The 18,468-nt window shown below is 38.2% G+C and overlaps 1 protein-coding gene across 1 annotated transcript; it reads left to right on the top strand.

Annotated features, from left to right (window-relative positions):
* Nucleotides 1-477: 477 nt before the first annotated feature.
* On the top strand, nucleotides 478-8,975 carry ufm1 (ubiquitin-fold modifier 1). The gene is made up of 6 exons (XM_079213976.1): nucleotides 478-526; nucleotides 631-687; nucleotides 3,271-3,328; nucleotides 4,988-5,027; nucleotides 6,729-6,761; nucleotides 8,671-8,975. Coding segments are annotated over exons 1-6 (264 nt in total). The 5' UTR covers nucleotides 478-524; the 3' UTR covers nucleotides 8,745-8,975.
* The last annotated feature ends 9,493 nt before the right edge of the window (nucleotides 8,976-18,468 follow it).

Here is an 18,468-nt window from a genome sequence, read left to right as displayed (position 1 = left end):
CATTTAACATCTTCCTTCATTCAATACATTGATTAATTGTCTCCAGCCATTTTCCAATCAGCAAACCCATTTTTACACCTTGGGGTGCGGACAGCACATGCAGTTTGTAGGAATGCACACTGTTTACAAAACAAATGCATCTCTACCTTTAGGAAAAGGTGTTTTTTAACGTTACATTAGGTTTAGCTGAGAGCGGTGTCGTGTATAAAATCTTCATTAATATTTACACGCGCCCAAGAAAATGTCAGTGCGCCTTCTGTTGTCAATTACGGGAAACGTTAGTCGTTGGATATAAATGCCTGACTGTAAATATAACGAATAATAACATACATATTTGTATAATTATTCTGTAAACTAGAGAAAATGTCGCTGTATTGAATCATACTGAGATACTCTTGAAAAGACTAAACATACTCAAATATGTGTAACAAAAAGATAACTAAATGGATGACGTGTTTGTAAGGGTCCTTCGGACTTCCGGGTGTGTATAAACAGCTCGAAAACGGAGTCGCCTCGCCCAAAAGATGTGAGTTTCTGCCCTTTTTTGGGGGGTAATTTTCGCTGAATACATTTCATATTCGTTCGCCAACATGACGGTGCTAATAATGGTATTTTCATCCTCTGCATTAGGTCTAAAGTAACGTTTAAAATCACTCTGACGTCGGACCCCCGGCTTCCATACAAAGTGTGAGTACACTGACAGCTCAACTATAACGTTACACGCAGTCGCATTTCAGTTTTAAACCATTTATTAAACATGTAGGGTTACCGCTGTCTGCAGATGTCGGTATTTCATGCTGCCGTTGAAACCTTTGCTGGTGTGTTTAACTCTCGCTGCAGAGGACAGTGAGACAACATATGTTAGTGTTACATGCTGATACTGAATACACGTGGATGAAAAAATGGACAAGTAGCGTAAACATCTGGTCTTGCAGTGGTCTTTCTTGCAGTGGTCTTCATTAATATAAAAACAGTGTCACTGAGCTCTTTAGATATTCTGTTGAGTCCTGTGACATGACAAAGATGACAGACAGGAGCAGCAGCAGCAGCAATACATACAAAAGCATGGCTAAATGCACGTTGGAAAGTTACAGTCCTTGTCAGACTGCTGTGAGCAGTGCATTTATACAAGTGAAAGTAACAAGTTATGGCTGTGACGTTAATTTGTCAGCATCAAAATGGTGGTAAAAACAGATATAGAGTTTGTGGTCCTCTCTGTTAAGGACCTATAATTACCTATAATCTATAATATGAAGATGTGCCTCTGTCTTCTCCATCCATGTCTGCTGTGTTGTGTCACACTCAAGGACAGGCGTGTTTTAAGACCTATGGACATTCTTTAATAATTTGTTTTGAATATAGTTTTTACATTGAAAAAATAAAAGGAAAAATAAATCCTGATATGACATCCACTCCTTCTTCCTCATTGAACAATAAAAAAAAATATAATTCATTTTAAACATTTAACCCCTGGAAACAAAATGTCTCTTACCTCATATAGTCAATTGTCAGTGCATGTGTACTGGAGGCTTCAGGTTTCCACATTACTCTTCTATAACGCTTCCAATTTGTGACTTCACAAAATTGTGTTCATGCTCTATGTACGTGTCTTGAAATAGGATTCAAGCGAGCACAGAACAACTTTCCCATTCAGTAGATTCATTTGATAAATGCATTTTAAAGTCAAACTCTGCAGTTGAACAGATGTGTCTATTCCATTTACTTTAAAATACAATTACAATATAATTGGTTGAATTCTGTTCCCATCACTCCAGATTTAGTAATTTTACTTAAATTTACTGCTAGTTAGAACAGTATGTGTCTATGATCCGAGGATGTGGAGCTCCTATCAAGTGGTAAGTGCTATCATTGTGCAGTATGAAGTAACTGTCACACTATGGTTTGCACTCATCTGTCTATAACATTATCTTTTACTTTCCATTGTGTTTTTCGTTGGACAATCCCTGTGGGAATTCAAAATGTAAATTGTTGTAGTTAAGTTCATTGGTGGTTTGACTGTGTGTGTGATTTCAGGAGGAATTTGTATTTATTGACATGCACAGCTCTGTCATAGCCACCATACTACTTTAGAGGGGTATTATTCTCTTTTCACATTTTTGGTTCAAAAGCACAAAAACACTCCTAATGATTTACCTAGCAAATATATGATACTAAATGTCAGCAGTAGGTTTTTTTTAATCTTTGTTGTTTTGCGTTGTGTTGGAATTTTAATATTTTTGATCCCTTTTAATTTGTTTATTTGTCCTGCGCATATTAAATATGATACTGAAATGAGCCACGTTGTTGCAGAAAACAGCATATCTGCCTGATACTGAAAATTTGGCTCAAAATGTCAACTGAACTTTTAGCGTCTTTTTTACCCACAGTACTTATTTGCCACATAATGCATGGTCCAATTTCCCAACAGAACTTTCTAGCTTGAGTATATATATTCTCGCCTTTAAAGTGTTGACGGGAAATCAATTCTCTAATGAGGTCTGACATGGTCTAGCTGCACTCTTGGCATGTTTAGAGTTATAATAATGACCGTAGATAGGGACTTGTGTTAATTCTGGTAGAGAACTGGACTTCAACACAACATGAATCCATTCAGTTTATTTGTATAATCACCAGTCACATTCAAACACATTAGTACTCGCTCTCAAGTACGGCAACATGGTGGTCTTCATAATGTGACAAGCTTTCACTCTCCCTCATGATGGTGAAGCCATATGGTTTGCTCCTCTCCCAGCTCCTCTCTCAGCTACTTGCTGCTGTACTTACTATGTCAATTGGTTTTGCACCCCCACCACCTCAGATACTTCTGTACTTCCTTACTTGACGACTGCATCACTTACCTTGCAATTTTGTGTTTCCTTTTTTACCCTACATCTCAGAAAATATGTCTGTGGATTTCTATATTGTATTGCCCTCAAACTGCAGGATTAATTCTAGAAGCATCCAACTGAAAACATATTTATGCCATGCATGGTCTTATATCCTCGGACAAAAAGGACTCTGGCAGAATTTAATGTTACACTCAATTGAGACCTGTTCTCTACTCCATGGAGGTCAAAATGAAATGGTCAGCTACAGAATTGCACTTTTGCAGCTGTTGAGGTGTAGGGGACTTACAGCACTAAAGCAGTGCAGGCAGTTTGAGAAATTATATGTAATCATGTGGCACTCATGTTCTAAAAATTAAATAGTAACTTACGTAAAGTAAAGGATTGGTTTTATGGTGTTTTTTAAATCATTGTTTTGTTACAGACTAAGTGTCCCAGACAGCACACCGTTCACAGCAGTTTTGAAGTTTGCAGCTGAGGAGGTAAGCTTACTGTTTGTGCTATTCTATTTCTAAAGTATGTCATCAACAGGGAGTGATGTATAAACAGTGTATAAACTAACAATGGTCTTTGCTATTGTTTTCATGTGGGACTGCACTGCACACATTTCATTTAGCCTTAGTGTCCAATAGATCTTTTTTCGTATACATTCGTCATATTACATATTTTACATACACACATGACATTTGGTCTCTGCATTTAACCCATCCTAAGGAGCGGTGGGCTGCTGTAAAGCGCCCAGGGATATGGAGATACGGTATATATGCTAATATGTATTATTTATCATTCAATGCAGATTAAAAAAAACAATAAAATCAACTTAAAAGGTGAAATCTTAGAAGGAAACGGCAGAACAAAGATATAATTGCATAAGAAAGAGAAAAAGAAGGAAACAATCATATATGCTAGTGGGCAAGTATGTCCTCCTATGCAAACACAGAAAGATGTGTTCATTGTGTTTACATACATATCCAGTATATGCAATAAGAACGTTTGTTTTGTGTCTATTATAATGTGAGAAACAAATAAACGACCAATCTGTTTTTTTTCTTTTAGTTTAAAAAAAATATATATATTAGGATTGGCCTCGAAACTAACTGAACAGATTTGCTTACATGCTCATCACTGCAGCTGCTGCATGTGCTGCTTCTACAATATACATTGTGTGTTAATTTGCTTCTATTAAAAGATAGACCGTTTTAAACGGAATCAATATGGGAGGACTATTGTTTTGTCAAAGTCTCAAAAAGTGGTTTGTAGAATGAAGTGTTCTTAGCTGTGACAATTTACACCTGCAATTACCAAGGGCTGCATTTTGCGCTTTGCTTTCAGTGATCATGATAACAGTGGCTCATGTGTTGGAGAAATTAACAAACAAAAAAAAACTTTACTGAAAGACATAACTGGAAATGCAAATTATTGTATTTAATAATTCCCCAGCAGTCGATTATTCAAACTGTTTTCAAACTCCAATTATATGCTACATTCATTCCTGATCTAAATTGTACTGCATGTGTACTGCATGTGTACTGCATGCGCACTGCATGTTTCTGCATGTGCTACCTGGCCAGTAGTCTGGTGAGCAGCATTTAGCTAACCGTATCTCCCTGGTGACAGACTGCCCCCTCTTTCACTGCAAATCTCACTATCCCACATCCTCTTCTGTCGAACACTGAAGTGGGACATGAATTGTGACCATGCTGAGTGATTTTCTTCCAGAAATTTAAGCGTGGCTATCTTTTCTCCAGGCTCGTGCGTGTGCATGTGCGCGCGTGTGTGCGTGCTTGTGTGCGTGTGTGTGGTGTAAGTTGAGGTAAAGACTCATGTGCCTGTCGAGCATAAAAGTTGGCAAAAGACGCAGCATTTTCTTTCTGCTTGTTCCACCAAGTTTGTTTCTGAAAACATCCTCACAATTTTGAAGTTGTCACCCGGCAAAGTCTGTGTATCTCAGTGTGCTGACTCAGTGAAAAAGCTTTTCTTTTTGATGATTTATTCACGCTGTGTTTTCAGGCCAAGTGGAATTGGGTTGGAACATGTCTCTTATTATTCAACCAAAATATTTTAGTGCTGCTGAAATTTCTTAAATGTCAATGTTGTGAATTTCACTAATGGGGATGTTATCGTTATCCTTTCTTTTACAGTTCAGAGTGCCATCAGCAACCAGTGCAATAATAACAAATGGTGAGTTTAGGGGAAAAGTCTTTCAATTTGTGTTTTTATTTTTTTTGACTCTTCTGCAAAAAGGCACATGTTTACCAGCTTGACAGTTATTAGAGCATATCTTCTCATTCCTTTAGAAACCGTGTGTCTTGACAGATATGTTTGACAAAACTTCAACCACAAGCTGTGAGAATTTTAACGAGCTCTAACAAAATAAATCTTTGAACAGCAGTGTGATGCTGAATAAAATACTGTCAAATCAGTCCTGCTCCCCCTGTCCAGGTTCATTTTGCTATAATGACCCGCTTGCTGCACATTATCACACTTATGACTAACTAAACATCAATACTTTTACACAAAATATTTTCATATACCTTTTGCAGGTTTGTACAGTATTACAATGGAAGGTTACTTTCCAAATCAAAATAATTAGTTATTTGTTGCCTCACAATTTTGCTCTCTTTCTTTAGATTAAGAAATAAACATTCCCTGAAATTCCCATCGACTTTTCACTCTTGTCTTTCCTGCTGCTGCACATTATCAGACATAATGGTCCTTTAATACGGTCTCACAGAGAGGATAGGAGGTATTGTCCGTAACATTACACGAGCCATCTGGACTTTACAGCACATGTATTGATGTACTTTGAGTTCCGGTCCTGATGTTTCAAAGGAGAAATATGCTGTGAGCGTGCAGCAATTTTGGCCATAAATCCATAGAGTACCAGCAGTACTCTGTTTCTGCTATTAATTCTGTTTAAGAGGCATTAAGTGATCAATGACCTGTATTGATCTGGGTTGGCTACCAGCAGGAATCACAAGATCTCTGCCCTAGACCCACACTAACACACACTGGCCTATGATTGATACATTTTATCGTCACATGAGAGACGAGTTAGCTCGCTAATTAGAGTTTACATACAGCAGAAATGGTTATTAAATATGTAAGATATTGCAATTACTTGATATGCTATTACTAGTATTGATATGCTTCTACTAGTATTGCTTCTTACTTTACTTACAATATGATGTGCTGAGGCTAAAAATAAATTTAAGTTAAAACTTCAGTGTTTCATTGTTACAGCTATTCAACAGATTAATACAATTATAGCTGGATTAATCCTCCTACCGGTCACTTGTTACCACAGTTACAGTAATAACCAGAACAAATAACAGTAAATGGTCTAATTGTAAAACTGTTGGCTCATTCATTGTTTCCCACCAATTAAACTATGCGGCGCCACATCAAATCTGATTGATGTTTTGTTTTTTTTACCTCTGCACGGTTTAGCTCTGTACGGACCATGTGATGCAAATGAGAAAGAGAAGTTTAGAGCAAGTCTGCCTAATGTAGTTTCTAATAGAAAGATAACATGTTTAGGGTACTGTGGGAATAATTGAACGGATGACTGTTACCAAATAAGATTGATTTGCAATTTGTGTTGAAATGGCTGAGATATGTCTGCCATGTCAAATATGATTTTTTTTGTTTTATCAGTGCAGAATAATGGCTGGTCTGTTATCATCCAGATGGAATTGCCTGCTGCTGAGGCACAGTGTGATTTATGTATTATTATTATTGTTTTGCCTATTGCAACATCATTATGGATAAACTAGGGATATTGTTAAGTAAGTTATTTTCATTTATGTGCTAATGTTATTTCCCTGACAATATTTTTGGTTTACATTGGGTCATTTTTTCTTTTTCATTCTTGCCTTGCAGATGGAATAGGAATCAACCCTGCCCAGACAGCAGGTGAGTTTTTTTTTTCCTCTCCACAAAACCACTCTCGATAGTGCTTTTCCTTTTAATTCTAACATATCTTAATATGTTAGAATTAAAAGGAAAAGCACTATCGAGAGTGGCTCATTCCTGATTAATATTAATATTATATTAATATATAATCAATCAACCTTGGGGCTTTTTTAAGCTCTTTGTCACTTGTCAATGCACTTTATTCAAAGCAGAACTTGTATAAAGCAGGTTTCATAATGCACTTTAGTAATGCTGAAGGCATTGTGTTAATAGTCTTAAACATTTATTTGATAAAGCCCTCAACGGCAGTGACTAATGTGGGTGGTTGCACAAAGAAGACAAAGAAAAATAAGGCCTAATATGAAAAACTTGCAATGTTGCAAATCAATCTGCAATCAGGCAGCCCAGTTTATATTATCAGGGTTATTTAAGTCAGATTTGAAGGGTATAATTTAACTGTTCTTAGCGGATTTAAAAGACCGGTCAGAGATGTCGAGGAGTGGTCAATGATTCAGATTGTAAAGGTGAGAAATCATGATAAAAAAAGAAAAACAGCAAAAAAACACTTTTTTTAGAAGAGCAAGGGAGTCCAGGCACATGGTCCTGTCCTCAAAAGGAAGTAACTTCACCCAATCTGTTCTAACCCAAGGGTGATGTAATCTTGCACCATAATGCAAGGTTCCACCATTTGGTGCGTTTAAACATACAACCACATATATATTGGTGTTAAATAAAATGAAGTCACTGAAATAATACTAATTTGACTGACATATCTGTGTTGGAGCAGGCCTCATTGTGTTTACTGATTCATGAATATAGATGCAGTGCCTCGGGAGGCAGTATTTCATGTTAAATTCAATTAAAATATGACCTCATACTGGAGGCGAACTGGATGCACCAAGCGTTTTAGTCATAATTCCCTTGATTTAAGATTCCGACATTATCCTCAAACCCTGGTGAATCACTTTTTCGCCATGACAGCCTCCTTGGTGTTTCCCTGAGGTTCATACTGACTGTGTTACCAAGTAATGGATGACTGGATTTTCTGCATAGTGCAGGAAAAGCTAATGCCTGCTTTGACCGAAGGCAGCATTGAGTCTTTTCTGCTAAGAAAGGAAAGAGTGGTGGGCATTCACAACAGCTTTTTATCTGCGTAACATTGAAGCTGTGTGCTGCCAAGAATAGCCTCAGTTCAGACACCTCTGTCAGATTGCCCTTTTCAACCACTGCAGCCACTCTGTCGCTTGTTCATCGGCTCGAGTACAGGGAGGAAATTGATCATATGTCATTTTGCAAACTCTTGTTCTTAACATGTCTTCATGAGGCCAATAACATATATTTCCTGTGGCATAACAGGAATGAGTTATACATATATGATCTCAGCATGATTGATGGTTGAATGAACAAATGAATGACCAAATTAGGTATCGCTGGTTTTATCAAGCAGCATTATAAATTATTCAAATGAACTCGCTGTGTGTGTGTTCTCGCCTAAATACACCTGCTGGCTAATCAACTGGCCTCCGTTGAGGGACACACATGCTAAAAAGGAGACGCCAGGAAATAATTTAGTCATCTCTGAGCATGTCTTGAAACCTTTACAATTAATCCAGATGTTTGTGTAACTGCTCAACTTGTGTGCAACTTTGTGAATGAATCTATACATTTGAATTACATTACAGCATTATGTTTAATCTTCATATTAAGGTTTAAACTAATCATTTACGGTGAGGCGAACAAAGTCAAATAGTTGTCAATGATTTTCATCACTAATTTCTGATAGTAAAAAGTCCAACTTTCTCTCCCAGCTTGTGATTTGACATGTGTCATCTTCACACAATAAACCCCCTTTTTAAAGGGCAAGATCATACACCGTGATCTTTATATGCTGCTCTATCCTGTGTTGCAGGAAATGTTTTTCTTAAACATGGCTCAGAGCTTCGCATCATTCCCAGAGACCGAGTGGGAGGACAAGGAGACTGATGCTGCTTTTCCTTGTTGACGACATAATGACTCACCCGGCAGAATCATATAACACTCGAGACCCAGGAAACACCCCAGCTTGTCATATTTATCCTCTGGCCCACAACTGACAGTGACTCACAAGAGAATATGTATATTTAAACTTGCTGACGGAATGCACTCAAACGTGCATGCTCCCTGCTACTTCATTCTGAGTTATTTTTTCATTAAAATATTGGTGTGACATCGAGAGTTTCCAGAGGTACTGAGTCATTAATATACACAAACACAGCAGATGCATCATGGAAATGATTTAGCTAAGATTAACAAACAGTTCTCGCTTTTGTATCTTTGTAAATGACAATAAATCAGTATAACTAACAACAACACATGCCTGTATTGCAATATTGACTTTTCTCTTAATCAGCATTGTTAATGTGAAAATATGAGAGGTTAATATGTGTCTACAACATGGTTTTTGATGACCGTTGTTATATTAAGTGGCTGTTGATGTGCAGGTAAACTGTCTGTTCACATATTTTGATATATTATATGTTTTGTCAGGCTATTGTCAGTATTTCTCAAACACAAGATAAATAGACTTGCATCATGGTTCTGCGCTTGACTTGTATTGTGGACCAGCTCCTTCCATAACTCAAGGAACATTTACTGTTGAGCTAATGTAAGGGCATGTTCATCTGTCAGGCACGTGGATCTTTGCTGCCCTCTGTCAGATTACATTTTAACATCAGTTTGTACTCACCCAAATGCCTTTTCGCTGTATTTCAAGATATGTATTATGCCCCATCCCACAATAAATATAAAACCGACTACATTGAGTAATAGAGAGAATAGTATAATTATTTAACATGCACTGCTAGCTTAATTGGGGGCTGAGGAGCAGGTGGTGAGAAAACAAAGAAGGCATCCAAAAAGCTTAGATTTATTTGTTTTGATTTGTGGAGGCCCCAAAATGTGTCACAATGGCTATCAATAGCTATTCATCCCACACCACCAAAAACATAGATTTAAATCTGAAAATAAATTAACTGTTTAATTGCAGATTGTGGTCTTGTGTTTTTTCCTATGGCAGGATCTGCTGGCAATTTGACAAATTAGAATTAGAAAACATACTTTCATATTAAGTCTCAAAATGATTCTTATCCAAACAAACTCATGACTAATGGATATACCAGTAGTTTGTGCTTTATTGTTTCTCTGAATGATTAATGAGGGAACAGGATTTATTTTCCTCTTCACATTAATCAGTTTTATTGGAGAAGGTCCGAGTCATTTGTTTCTGAATTGGTTCCCGTTCTCCACCCCGGAAAAAACAAAACGTATACTTGGTAAAGAAAAAATAGGCTAGAGAGAATAATGGAGTGTGCATGCTGTAATGCACGAGAGAAAGCACACCGTTGTGTCTCAGCATCCATTAAGATGCGGACTCAGATGGGGGGTGCTGGAGTGCCATCACAAATGGATTTTTTTTGTTTATTTTAATCAAAGTCTCTGCTGGGTACATTCACCAGAAATGTACTCCTGGAATGGGGAAAAAGACCACATAGTGCCAGTGTTGCTGTTAAATTACAAAATATAAAAAAAATATGTATAAGCACTATGTGTTCCTGCTTAAATTAAAACTCAGAAATCCTTTTTTTTATCAAGGAGTTGCTTTCAGGCTAGCATCAATATTTGACATTTTTTTACGTGCTCGCTAAGTGCAAGAATATAAGATAACAGTCATTAATTAAAAGGAAAGAAATCTGCTCATTTCATCACATCCTCGGATTTTGCACTCTTTTAGGCATGAAATTAAAACTTCCCACTGAACCAAAAATGTGGGCTGAATGTTTTTATCTTTACAAGCAGCGAGGTAGAGCGATGCTTCATAATCTCCTTTCAGGTTGAGCCGTCTGTCCTGAGCTCAGTTCAGCATGAACTGATCACAGAGCTGGCTCACAGTGTTGCCCAGATGAAATCCTGGCCGGGACTCGCACAAGAGAAGAATTTATTTTTGATCCGCCACCGCATCAGCAGCAGAACCCTTCCAAGCATCTGCGAGTCCATCATGGCTCCCAGGGAACATAATGATAAAACGCAGTCTATTGACTCTGCTATTGAGTGTGGAGCCGATTCTGCAGGCGGATGCCACATCATGGTCAGGCTGAGAGTCTCTGCTAAACACTGTGGAGTCCTTTAGTTGAAATGAGACAATGCAACAATAAAGGGAGGAGTGTGTGTGTGTCTGTGTGTGTGTCTGTGTGTGTAGCTGTGGGCTGATTCAACATTTGGGATGATGTACGGAGGAAAAGAGATGTGTAATAGCTGGTTAATTGGGTTGTAATGAACTGAGTGTGGGCAGGTCTGTCCTACACTGCGCTCCACCCTCTTGAATTTGTCTACATAATCGGACGGTAATTTCCTCAAATTGCAGCAGATGTGTTTTTCAGACAGACGCATGAACAAGTAAGAACTTCAGAACAACATACTACAGTTGTTATACAATTTGCAGTGTAAATCATCTGTTGGAAAATGTGCTTGAGTTGTGGTTTTAAAAATCACAATAAGCAAACTTTGATTGATTTGTCTTGCAATCAAAGCTGGTCCATACAGCTCATGAGTCAGAGAATGGTTTGAAGTCTCCATTGTTTTTAAAGTCTCAGTTTTAAACATGGCAGACATGCAGAGAAACAGGAAACCGAATGACTGACTCTGCAGGGATGAGAGTCCTACTGCCATGGCCGTGCATGAAGCTGGTTGTGTGAGAAGAAGAGATCAAGACCCACTTGCTAAGAAACAGGTTTTCCTATTGACTCCACTGCTTTATAAATGACATGCTGAGCATGCTCCTTGGCCTCCCATTAAAAGCAGCCAATCTAAAATAAATCAGGTGGTCCTCCACAGAGACAGAGTGGAGATAAAACCAGCAGCCACAGATCAGTAAGTCAGGTGAAAAAATAGGGAACCAGGGAATGGAAACAGCCCCCATCTGACAGCCCATTTAGCTCATTTTAAATTAATTCTCACACATCTGTCACTCAAACACATGCAGCACATGTATATGCAGGTGTGTGTGAAAACAGTGTCCCAAATGAGCTGGCACCTCAATCACCACATGCACACAGCCAGGTGAGATCTAACTTCTGGGGAAAAAACATTTGAGGCTCTGCATCAAGAATATTTAATTATATGAATGACCTAATTCTGCCCCCTTCTGTCTTGAAATTAGTATGGCAGCTGGAGAGAAACCCCATAGGGAGCACACACACTGGTGGACCTCTCCAATTCATGTTGTTCTATCTCTTCCTCTGCAGAATGCCTCCTACTAATTAATCTAGAGTATAGATATTTAGGCACCCAGCATATTTAGCTATGCTGCAACTTTCTCTAATTCAGCAATGAGAGGTAGTCTATAGCCACGCTAGCTCTGTCAGGCACGGTCAGCAGTGCTAGTTAAATGCAAACATTAGCATGCTAACATGTATTGACACAAATGTTAACCTGGTTGTGCAAGAAAGTCATATTTATCGTCTGGTGACCATGAAATAGTTGTTAAGGTATTTCAGTCTGGACCAAAGTGGCAGAAAACCAGACTGGCAGTACCGTTCATAAAGCCCCACGGAACGAATGTCTAAAAACAACAAACCAAGACAGAGATAGAAAGTTGTGAAGCCTCACACTATATCCCTGCTCTCCGGGTGCACACACACAGCGTGCTATCACTGAGACAAAGTGAGCTGCTGTTGGTAAATCAGACTTTTTTCTCTCTGTTTTGACCAAGCTTCATGGATATAGCACAAACAACCTAAACTCAGCCTGTGGCTGTTGTGTCCTTAGAATACACTTTCCAAGTGGTTTATTAATACTCCCACAAGCCCTTTAAACACATTGGGACAGAAATGTTGGTGCAGAGAGAAAAGAGATACAAAGAACGAGGGGATTATAAAAGATTAGCTCTAGGACTCCCTCAAGAGATTTAAGAGACCACTTAACTCAAAGAAGAAAAACTGTTGAGTTAGGTGACTTTCAAATGCTTTTAAAACTTAGTTTATCTTTGCAATTGAAAACTATAAATGATACCTATAAATTAAGATTTTATTTGAATGTAAAAATGTCAGCTATCAGGTAGTGAATCATATGCCTTCATCTCTAACATGAAGAATACATGAGCAAGTCAAATAATGTTAGCAAAACGTACAACATTGTCATACAACATGTCAATGCTGGTTATTGCTAAATAAGCGGTGCTAGAAGCAAAGGTGAACCGTTTCACCACAGAAACACGGTCTGCTACTATAAAGAGATACAAAAAGAAATGATTAATTTCATATTGAAAAGGTGACATTCAGCTTGCATGTAATTCTAGAAACTTGAATTGGCCATCTGACAAACAGCGATGGCGAGGTGGTGAGAGGCAGAAGGCATTTTTCATGACCTCGTCAGATAAGATGATGAGTCACCAATTGGATATGAAGTAAACTGATCTTGAGCAGATGATCCTGCATCTGAGGAGCATGTTTGTGGGACCTTGCTTTACAATATGTTGTATTACAGGTCTCACTGGAAGATGAAATATTGTGTCTTCATTTTATTGGATAACAAAATTCACCTCAGTCTAAAGTTAATTTGTATAACAAGAGCAATAACAGTGAGATAAATCCTCCTATATGCATTTATCATTATGGGGTCTTGAGCTAATACAATTTTAGTCTCACCAGAGTCATAAAATCAGATCAGAATTGAAATACTAGCCCCCGAGGACATAATGTGTTCCTCCAGGGAGCCAAGGTGTCTATCCCAAAGTATTACTAGAAGAATAACTTGTCTTGTCAGTTGTATTTTGTCTTCTGTGGTTCTGGAGGGAGCTCTGTAAAGTCTGAGAAGAGAACGTGACGTGTCATCAGGGTTATCTTGGCTTGTACTCGAGAGTTTAATATTTAACAGAGAGTCTGCATTATAAGTTGGAGGTGTGGGGTTTGACATAAATATTTTTTTAGGAGGCAGAGGTGAAAGACGTAATTTAGTGTCAGTCTGCATATGAAGACTGAAAAGTCAAAATAGCTCGGCCTCTGCTGCTTCAATTTTTTCATCATTATTTGTTAAATCTTTCTCCTCTGAGACAACCAACTTTAAACAAGTGCAATACTAAAAGGCCCAAAACTTTAGCGTGTAGGATAATGGTAGCTTTGTTTCTGTAGGTTAGGCAGCTCTGGCCGTCTTGAGTCTTCTACCTTTTGCTTTGTAAATGCTTAAATCTAGACACGTTTGAGTTAACAACACATTATAATGTATTCTTGGAGCCCATTTTAAACAATACTACATGAAGTACATATCTCATTTAATTGATTAGTTATATCTTTTTGACATATCTATTTTTGTTATCTTCCCCTTTCTCTCACACTGCAGTGCAAATTCATCCCAGTACATCTATAACCCAACTGCTGCCAGCTTCACAAAGCTGAGTCTGTTTGTCACAGTAAACTGTGACGTGTCTGCTGATAAGATATGAAGTTACTGCCCTCAGCGGTCTTCTGTCACCAGAATCTCACTGTGTGTGTCTGTGTGTATTTATGTATGTGTGTGTGTGTGTGTGTGTGTGTGTGTGTGTGTGTGTGTGTGTGGTGGCAGTTTCTTTTCATTTTAGCAGTGAGCGGGATAATACAGTATACTACAATTACACTGAGTCCCAAATATTCATATTGAACTATGTGGTCAAAAAATTGTCATCGTTTGACAAAATTATAGTTTTGGTATGTGTGTGTGTGTGTGTGTGTGTGTGTGTGTGTGTGTGTGTGTGTGTGTGTGTGTGTGTGTGTGTGTGTGTGTGTGTGTGTGTGTTTATGTACAGCAGGTGTTGACAAGAAACAGCTCATTTGAACAGAGGAAAGAACAGAGTTGGGATGAAGGGAAATGGTGTATGAACTGTTAACCTTCAATTCTGCCACACTCTTTAAGTCTGTCTTTAACAACGCAGCTTTCACACAGTTTCTGTGAAGGATTTAAGGTGGACAAATGTATATTTCAGATTGAAGATGATTTTTTTTCTGGTGCTTTTCTACAGTTTATCTTTCTTATAATCTTACATGCACTGATTCTGTTTACCGCTCTCAGCCTTGAGCCATGCAAACAATGTTGACAGTCGTGTTGTGATCGGTGGAAATAAATCACTGTAACACACGAGCATGAGCAAAGAATAGGTTTAGTTCCTGAGCTGTCAAAGCAACTTGATGTATGTCAAGTTGTCAACACCTGATAACCTTTAACTCTTGATTCATGAGCTGATTCCTGGAATGCTGCTGCCGCTCTTCGCCACAAGAGAGCAGTAGCCTATTAAAAAATAATAACTCCATTTATTTCCCTCATTATTTAGATGGAAATCCTAACTGCTTTTAAATGATTGATCTGCCTAATTTAAATTCAGAAGAAAGGAGATGTATATTATATTTTTGTCACACTACTGACATGTTTCTTGTTATTCCTTAATAGTCAATAATCTGCAATATTATTTGCAAGTGTTTATACAGCCTAAATTGCATATTCTGTGTAATTAACTGTAAATTAGTACGTTTCTTATTTTTTCCAAAGGAAATTTTGGTCTCTGGAACCTTAATATGTTCTTGTCTCAGGGCCTTCTATTCTTATCTTTTACTACGCTCCAAAAGGATGTACGTAAGAATAGAAAATCAATTCAAATAGAAGTCTTGAAAATATGTTAGGAAGTGTTTCATTGGTTTGAAAAGTCTTCACTTCACTTCTGTTCTCTTCCTCATCATTGGTCCATGTTACAGTTCACAGTAACCAGAACAGGCTGTAAAAGTACTATAACAAATGTTCTCCTCCAAAAAGCCACAAGAGCTGACAACAATTGCTACAAATTGCCTGCAGGGCTGAAGGCTTTGTCTGATGCGTGATGGAGTGTGGCAGGCTTATTCCTTATTAGACCCATCACCTCTATGAAATCACATGAAATATAGAGTATTTGCTCCGTGAGGGGCATGTCACAAAGCCAAACAGCCGGCAAAAGCTACGAGCTGTAAACAATCCTTATTGCCAACAGTTCAACATAGAGGCTCTTTTGCATTTAAGGGAAACGTGCAACCTTGGTTTCCCAAAAGAACAGAAACTGGTAGACCTGAAAGAAATAAATGCAAACTAGAGAGCTTTTAAAGCCAGCAAGGGGGCAAAGTGGTCCATTGAAAGACTGGGCAATTTATATAGAAACAGAAATTACAGATATTCATCCAATTCCCCTCTAAATTATAATGAAAACCTTGTTCTTCTAACTGAAAGGCAAAAGCCTTCAGGAGCCCTGTCACCTGTGATGTAAATGAATGTGTGAGACGCAGGAACAAACTGGCAGTTTTCCCACACAGTAAACGTTTACCAGAATGGCACTTTGCGTAAACTCTCACGGCCATTGTGTTGATGATTACAGAGCAGTGGCGCTGAGTTGCCTGTTTGGAGAAAAGAGATCATGGTGTGTCCTCTGAATGCCTACTTTTTCACAACTGTAATAAGGGAACAAAGACGGACCAGATGGGAATCTGTACAATTTGTGTGCCGTCGTGAGTGTGCAATGGGGAAGGGAGTGGGGCTTCCCATTACACTTTCAGATGACCCAGACAAAACGTAATTGCAGGTTGGTTCTGAAGTGAAGTAAAAAGTGTGCTTTTGCATGTCGAGCCTTTGCTTTTATGCGCGGGCTTCCTCAAGAAGCAACAGGTTCTGAGCGGTGATGAAGATGGTGATGAAGATGGTGTGGACAGAGCGAAGAGTGACAGGTGTCTGGCTCCTTTCATTGATGTTGAGTGTTGAAAGCATGAGAGTAACAGCTGTGTGGTGTATATGCAGGAGGAAGTGGTGAAGGGGAATTCACAACCTTTACTTGATAGCACTCAATGTACAAATACATTGGCAATAAAGGTATAGGTGTATCATTAAAGTAAAGGTATACTCATGCAGGTTTGAGAGAGTCATATTACTTTGCTGGATTATTATTCATGATGCATTAATATATACATTGAATTTAAATGCTGTAGCTGGTCCAGTAGAAACAAATTAAAACTCCTTTATACAGGTAAGTAGTTTAAACTAATGAATTATATTTTAGACTGATTAAATGTCTTGTGTGGAAAATATTGATATGCAAGTAAGTAAAAATGTGTATTTTCATCTGAAAGGTAGTAAAGTGCGATTATAAAGTGGCATAAAATGATAAAACACAAGCACAAATAACACAAAAATGTACTTCCACCACTGTGTGTATGCATAATAAATTACGTTATGTGCCTTCACAAAGGCTACAATATTGATTGGAGTTGTCTGTCTTTTTAAGTTTGATGTTTGTCTAAAACAATAAAATCAAACCCATTGCAACGAAGATATACATCTTATAGCTTCTCCTTGTACAATGTACTGATGTGTACATGAACCCTGCTGGTAATCTGCAAAAGCTTTGTAAAGTCAGGGATACATCAGAGGAAAATAAATTCCCACAAAATAAAGATACATCCTGTTGTCACAGTCAGCTTTGACACAGCATCAAAGATTAAAGCTCCTTAATTCTGTTGGGACAGAGGAGTGTGGGTACAAACAAACCACATTTCTCAGTGTCTCAGTTTCATATTTTAGGTGAGGATCTGCATTGTCTTATTATTATGTTTTACATTCAGGCCAAACATCAATTATCTTATTTCACCATATGGTTTGTACAAATTAGTAAAATGTATTTTGATGAATCTGCTCTGGTGTGCTCCTGTTGCTGAATAGAATTGCAGGCTACATTGGTGAATATTAATTTGGCTTTTAATGAGGAATGTGGTCCTCGCTCATCACAAAATGTCTATTCAGATGATGTAGCTTTTATGATAAGAAGAGAATGCCTTCTGTCATTTGAGGAATGCACGCCAAGATGTTGCAAATGCAACAAGCTGATGGGTGGCCAAACCTCATGCTGCCTCATTACCTGACAGTTTTGAATCTTTCCCATTCCATGTATGCTCAAACCCCAGAATCTCCATGTGTGGCCTTATCACAGCGAGGCAGCTGCTGTGCTGCAGAAGCCCCCCATCCAGGAACTTATGAATATGTCATAAATCTGAGGCTGGACTTTCCAAAAGTTTGGTGTGTGATAGAAATGGGCTGCAGGGGCGAGCCAGTGCAAATTGGTCAGATGATCAGAAATAGAGACCCATGGCTTCAAAATAGTGGTAATCCAAAAGGTTCTCATCATCATCATATGGATTTCTTTAAATGTTTTCTTATGGAAAATGATTGTGTGGGAAACAAACCTTGTAGCTTCAAGTCCCAGGTGAAAATGTTCACTAGTCTCTAATTTGTTGACTTAATAAGGATATTTACATCCCTCCTTTGATCCGCATCACTCCCTCTGTCTCTCATCAGACTTCCGTATCCAGTATAAAGGTACTCACCTCTCACAGTGGATATTTAACATCTGTGTATCTCAATGGTTTCTCTCATGTTAAGTCACAAGAAGAATTTTCAGGTACATATAAAAAGTATGACAGCTGGAAAAGCTGGGGGTGCATACTTTGAAATAACAAGGCACTAGAAACCCTGTAATCACCTGGAATTTTAAACGTGGGTGGTGTTGAGAACAAATGCAGTCACAAGCAGTACTTCTAAGCATCAGGCTTATGTGTGGGGATTTTTGAGTCTCAAGGCTGTCAGGTTTGTGGGAACAGCATGGAACTTTTTTAATATTCATATTTGAAACGTGTTA

This window comes from Taurulus bubalis (genome assembly GCF_910589615.1).
Source record: "Taurulus bubalis genome assembly, chromosome: 2".
Lineage (NCBI taxonomy): Eukaryota > Metazoa > Chordata > Actinopteri > Perciformes > Cottidae > Taurulus > Taurulus bubalis.
Note: the sequence above shows the minus strand (reverse complement) of the source record. Positions and strands in the feature narration are given on the sequence as shown.